The sequence below is a fragment of the Populus trichocarpa genome, chromosome 17, assembly GCF_000002775.5.
Source record: "Populus trichocarpa isolate Nisqually-1 chromosome 17, P.trichocarpa_v4.1, whole genome shotgun sequence".
Taxonomy (NCBI): domain Eukaryota; kingdom Viridiplantae; phylum Streptophyta; class Magnoliopsida; order Malpighiales; family Salicaceae; genus Populus; species Populus trichocarpa.
Genome location: NC_037301.2, coordinates 8156744 through 8163404, shown reverse-complemented (window position 1 = coordinate 8163404; position 6661 = coordinate 8156744). Strand labels below are relative to the sequence as shown.

General features: G+C 40.1%; 1 protein-coding gene across 1 annotated transcript; it reads left to right on the top strand.

Moving 5' to 3' along the window:
* Window positions 1–393: 393 nt before the first annotated feature.
* On the top strand, window positions 394–6661 carry LOC7482427 (ABC transporter B family member 15). Its single transcript, XM_002323983.4, has 7 exons — window positions 394–792; window positions 905–959; window positions 1068–1246; window positions 1441–1898; window positions 1987–2527; window positions 3667–4578; window positions 5108–6661. The coding sequence occupies exons 1-7, from the start codon at window positions 565–567 to the stop codon at window positions 6512–6514; spliced, it is 3780 nt and encodes a 1259-aa protein (XP_002324019.2). The 5' UTR covers window positions 394–564; the 3' UTR covers window positions 6515–6661.

Here is a 6661-nt window from a genome sequence, read left to right as displayed (position 1 = left end):
TGGCAATATTGAAGATTAAAGTCAACCGTGATCCTGCAACCCTGTAGTTTTATTTTAATAAATAGTAATACACCTGTCCACATGTAATAAACAAGCTTACATCATTTGCCTACTTGATCAGAACTCCTGTGCAGTTGTCAATAAGGAGACCCGTTGAGCTCTTCTCGAAAAAAAGTGGTTACTTTAAATTTATTTGGGTCAGGTCCCACAGGTAAAAGGGTTTAAATGACTGTTTGGGATTCCGGGCTGAGCAGGAATTAATCGAAAGTTTTTGTTTTTTGTTTTTATGTTTTTAGTTCATGATATAATGATATTTTTTAAAAACAAATATATATTATTTCATGTATTTCATAATCACCTCTATATAATAGATACGCCGGGAGCTAGCATCTCCATATTTGTTTCTTGTCAGTAACGAAGGGCGTCGCAACCTCCTAAGAGAAAACAAATACTAGCAATTCACGGTCACATAGATATAGTGCTGTGAACTCTCTCTCTCTCTCTCTCGCCCCCCCTCTCTCATCACTCTCATATCTATTTGCTTGTGCATGCTTGATCAAGATCATGGGGACCGAGGAAAATAGCAAGAAAAGCAGAGATCATGTTGGGTCCATACGCTCGATTTTCATGCATGCAGACCGTGTAGATTGGTTGTTGATGGTTCTTGGGTTCATTGGGTCCATTGGTGACGGGTTCTCAACGCCTCTTGTGCTGTTCGTGACTAGCAAATTGATGAATAATCTTGGTGGAGCATCTTCTTCTGCTGAAGCCTTCACTCATAGCATTAACAAGGTACTTTTCTTTCATTTCTCCTTCTCTTAGTTCTTCTTTTCGTTGTTTGTTATTCAAACGTATCCAAGGCTGACGACTTTTAATTACTAAACATGTGGATATATATTGACAGAACGCGCTGGCGCTTTGTTACCTGGCCTGTGGACAATGGGTTGTTTCTTTCCTCGGTGAGTAAATTATTTACTATAAGAGGTTATCACCTCAATATATAGTTAATAAATTAAGAGAAGGCGAGTAATAATATATAAACATGTAACTTTGGTGTTGATTATCAGAGGGATATTGTTGGACAAGAACTGGTGAGAGACAAGCCACGAGAATGAGAGCAAGATACTTGAAAGCCGTGCTAAGACAAGATGTTGGTTACTTTGATTTGCATGTAACAAGTACAGCCGAAGTCATCACAAGTGTCTCCAACGATAGCCTTGTAATTCAGGATGTTCTTAGTGAAAAGGTGCATGTCCGTTTGATTTCTTAATTATGTCAAAAGAAGCGTTTTTCTCCCTAGCTAATTAATTTCTTTTACAATGCGTAGGCATAATTAAGCACTTACAAGAATATTTGGAAGCAAAAATATAAGATTTGTTTGTAATTTGTACTCAAGTGTAAATTAGTAGTTAACTCTGACGATTTTTCAATGGGAATCAGGTGCCAAACTTTTTGATGAACGTTGCAATGTTTTTTGGGTGCTACATAATCGGATTCGTTTTGCTATGGAGACTAGCAATCGTGGGACTTCCTTTTGTTGTGATTTTAGTAATTCCTGGTCTAGTGTATGGACGGACTTTGATGGGAATAGCTAGAAAGACAAGAGAAGAGTATAACAAGTCGGGCACAATAGCAGAGCAGGCAATATCTTCAATTAGGACTGTCTTTGCCTTTGTTAGTGAGGCCAAAACCATAGCTGCATACTCTGCAGCTTTAGAATTTTCAGTTAAATTGGGGTTAAGACAGGGGCTGGCCAAGGGCTTGGCTATCGGCAGCAATGGTGTTGTTTTCGGTATTTGGTCTTTTATGTCTTATTATGGCAGCAGAATGGTCATGTACCATGGCTCTGCGGGAGGAACTGTTTTTGCTGTCGGTGCCGCCATAGCTGTGGGTGGCTTGTAAGTACAATCACTTCTTGTCTCATTTAAATGTTAATTAATTGTTACCGTCTCTGAGCTATTTATTTGTTTTCGATTATTTAACTAGGGCTCTTGGTGCTGGTTTATCAAATGTGAAGTACTTCTCGGAAGCATCTTCAGCTGGAGAACGTATCGTGGAGATGATAAATAGAGTCCCAAAAATAGATCTAGAGAACATGGAAGGTGAGACTTTGGAAAATGTTACAGGCGAAGTAGAATTCAGGCATGTGGAATTTGCATATCCATCAAGGCCAGAAAGCATGATCTTCAAGGACTTTTGCCTAAGAATCCCAGCAGGGAAGACGGTGGCCTTGGTGGGAGGTAGTGGGTCGGGGAAATCAACAGTGATTGCACTGCTGCAGAGATTTTACGACCCACTAGGCGGTGAGATACTCGTTGATGGCATCGCTGTTGACAAGTTGCAACTCAAGTGGTTAAGGTCACAAATGGGTTTGGTGAGCCAGGAGCCTGCTCTCTTCGCCACAACTATCAAGGAGAACATCCTTTTTGGGAAGGAAGACGCCACCATAAATGAGGTTGTTGAGGCGGCAAAAGCCTCTAACGCCCATAACTTCATAAGTCATTTGCCACAGGAGTATGATACCCAGGTTTGTCTCGTACCTACCTACACAACCACTTGACCTCGGAAATTGCAATACCAAACATTTAACATAAACATTGCCCGTCTTATTTTGATTTCTGTACCAGAGTAGCGTCTACATCAAGTCAACCACATGTCGATTGTCATCTTAATACCTTTTCCCTTTTTTTAGAGCATCTTCAAGAAAAAGATGCTACTTTAAATAGCTAAATCAATAAAATAATATTTTAAATAATATAAATATACTAATATATATTTTAATAGAAAAAACCAATTTAAAAAGATAATTGTATTGAAAAAAAAAAGAAATAAATACTTTATTTTTTTCTTAATAAGTTTGATGTTATTTTTTTTCCACGTGATCTAATTTATTTGGTTTATATTTTTGTTAGCTATATTTTATTGGTTTTTGTTTTTTTAAGAAATATATAAAAATAATATTTTTAGGAGAGAAAATGCATTTTAATGTTAAATTAATAAAATAGTATTTTAGATAGTATAAGTATGTATTTTTTATTGGTAGTATGGAACTAATACGACTGCTTAGGATTACTATATAGTCTATATTATTTATCTACTCGAAGCATTGGGAGTTGGCCCCAACGTAATTAAATTTGCCCCATATCCTTCTGCAAGTTACAATTGCAGAGTGTACCAAAATCCATGCAGAGAGTGCGTGGCCGTCACAGCCACTCAAGATGGAGCTGACTCGAGCACCTTTCCCCCACTCTAAAGATCTCCTTGGTTTTCCTTTCCTCGATTCGAGTTCTTCTTGAAAAGGAAATTTATTTTTTTAATAAAGAACAGGGCACCACTTATTATTACAATAATTGTCCATCTCGTGTCAGTGTCTGTTTGTGTTGACAACCACAAACAATGCTTTCACTTGCTGGCTTTAAATGATTTGTCTGGCCACTTACAATGGAGCTCTCTTTTTCCCTGATCAAATCATATATAATATATACATCCGAGGAATGTGTTTTTTTTTTTTAAGAAAAAGAAAAAAGCTACGTACTAATAATGTACTTCTAAGTTCTAACTACTTCTTAAATTAAGACTAGAAAGCAGTAATTAATATTAAAGATCCCCAAGCACAATCTAAATTTTCTAGTACTTATGACGAAATTAACTATACGTGATTGACAGGTTGGTGAGAGAGGGGTTCAAATGTCAGGAGGACAGAAGCAAAGAATTGCGATTGCAAGAGCAATAATCAAAGCACCAAGAATCCTCCTCCTGGATGAGGCAACAAGTGCTTTGGACTCTGAATCGGAACGTGTTGTCCAAGAAGCTCTAGATAAGGCTGCCGTGGGTCGAACCACAATCATCATCGCTCACCGTCTCTCCACTATCCGCAATGCCGATGTGATTGCCGTGGTCCAAGATGGTCAGATCTTGGAAAGCGGTTCTCATGGCGAACTGATCGAAAATGAAAACGGTCTCTACACATCTCTAGTCCTTCTTCAGCAAACAGAAAAGGAAAAAACTAATGAAGATGCCAGTACTGATATTTCATCCCCATCTCTTGTTTCAAACATGGACGTGAATAATGCTAGCAGTCGTAGACTGTCAATTGTTAGCAGGTCAAGCTCTCAAAACTCAGTAACACCAAGTCGAGCCTCACTTACTGCGGGAGAGAATGCCCTAGTTGAGGAACAACAACTTCCAGTACCGTCATTCAGAAGGTTGCTAGCTTTGAATCTACCAGAATGGAAACAAGCTAGCATTGGGTGTTTAGGTGCCATTATATTTGGTGGTGTTCAACCCTTATATGCATTTACAATGGGGTCAATGATATCCATATATTTTCTGGCAGATCATAATGAGATCAAGGAGAAGATAAGGATTTATTCGCTGTGTTTTCTGGGCTTGGCGTTTTTGTCGCTGATAGTTAATGTACTTCAGCATTATAATTTTGCATATATGGGCGAGCATTTAACGAAGAGGATTAGAGAGAGGATGCTTTCAAAGATACTCACCTTTGAAGTTGGATGGTTTGATCAAGACAAGAATTCAAGTGGGGCAATTTGCTCGAGACTTGCCACAGATGCTAATGTGGTATGCATTTTTTAAACCTCCCATTTCAATGCAATCCGTTGATTTCTTTGTTAATTACTCTGATTTTAGGTTTATTTAGAACTGATTGCTAGTTATTAAGTAATACCCCCACTTGGATATATAAACTAGTTTTATAAATTGTCTTATTATTAGTGTGTATGAAAAGAAAAAAAATGATTTGCTCTTCCTTTTCCCATGTTTCCTGACTGTAGAATCTTAATGGTAAAACTAACATGTAAATAATATTAGTTAATATCAAGGGTTCTTGAAAGTAGAATGTGCTTCATATAAGACAATTTTATTTTCAATTTTTCTTTTATGGGCTTGAGAGGGAAATGTTAAGCTTATTGATGCTTGTTAGTTGAAGATGGCAGGGAGATTTTTGTTTCTTTGCTCTAGGTTTATTGAATCGCCTTCATATGTGTATTATTATTTCTTAATGATGCACAAAGAGAAGGCATTATGATGAACTTCTTGCCAGTAGCTGGTTCCCTGATCATAGACCTTTGTGGACTATGGTGTTGGGCAGGTGAGATCTCTAGTGGGAGACCGGATGGCTCTTATTGTACAGACAATCTCTGCCGTGACCATAGCCTGCACCATGGGCCTTATCATTGCCTGGAGGCTAGCGGTTGTGATGATTGCAGTCCAACCCATTATTATAGTCTGCTTTTATGTCCGGCGAGTTCTACTGACAAGCATGTCTCAGAAGGCCATCAAAGCACAAGATGAAAGTACCAAGCTTGCTGCAGACGCAGTTTCCAACCTTCGAACCATCACCGCCTTCTCCTCTCAAGATCGGATCCTGAAGATGCTCGGAAAAGCCCAAGAAGGTCCACGAAAAGAGAACATTAGACAGTCGTGGTATGCTGGTATTGGGCTCGGCACTTCTCAAAGCCTGATGTCGTGCACTTGGGCGCTAGATTTTTGGTATGGTGGCAGACTCATCTCTCAAGGTTACATCACAGCGAAAGCCCTGTTCGAGACCTTCATGATCCTCGTAAGCACTGGTCGAGTAATAGCCGATGCAGGAAGCATGACGACGGATCTGGCCAAGGGGTCAGATTCCATCCGGTCAGTCTTCGCCGTGCTGGATCGTTACACGAGAATCGAACCAGAGGACCCTGAAGGTTACCAGCCCGGAGAAATAAAAGGGCATGTAGAGCTTTGTGACGTTGATTTCGCATACCCAGCCAGGCCCGATGTCAGGATTTTCAAAGGCTTCTCAATCAGCATTGAGGCAGGGAAATCAACCGCATTGGTTGGACAAAGTGGGTCGGGAAAATCAACTATCATTGGATTAATTGAACGTTTTTATGATCCACTAAGGGGCACAGTAAAAATAGACGGCCGGGACATTCGGTCATATCACCTGAGGTCACTGAGGAAGTACATTGCTCTTGTTAGTCAAGAACCCACGTTATTTGCCGGCACGGTCAAGGAAAACATCATATACGGCGCAGCCAATGAAGTGAGTGAATCAGAGGTAATGGAGGCAGCTAAAGCAGCAAATGCTCACGATTTCATCGCTGGATTAAAAGATGGATATGACACCTGGTGTGGAGACAAGGGAGTGCAGCTGTCTGGGGGCCAAAAACAACGTATTGCAATTGCCCGTGCCATACTGAAAAATCCAGTGGTTTTGCTGTTAGATGAGGCAACCAGCGCGCTTGACAGCCAGTCGGAGAAGGTTGTTCAAGATGCCCTGGAGCGTGTGATGGTGGGGAGGACAAGCGTAGTTGTGGCGCATAGGTTAAGTACCATTCAGAATTGTGATCTCATCGCAGTCCTGGATAAAGGGAAGGTGGTGGAGAAAGGGACTCACTCATCTCTGTTCTCGAAGAGACCCACCGGGATTTACTACTCGTTTGTACGTCTCCAGGCCCAGAGGACAACACAAAACAGTGCCACCGCCACGACCGCCGCATTCAGTTAATTATTGAACATGGTTATCAGGGTGAAAATTGAGCCTGGGGTTATTCCTTTCTCTTTTTCTTTTAATCTGATTGTCATCGAAATTAATGTGCTGAAAGGACTCTTTAACATTTTGAATGCCAAATTAATCTTCTTCTTTTCTCTGTTA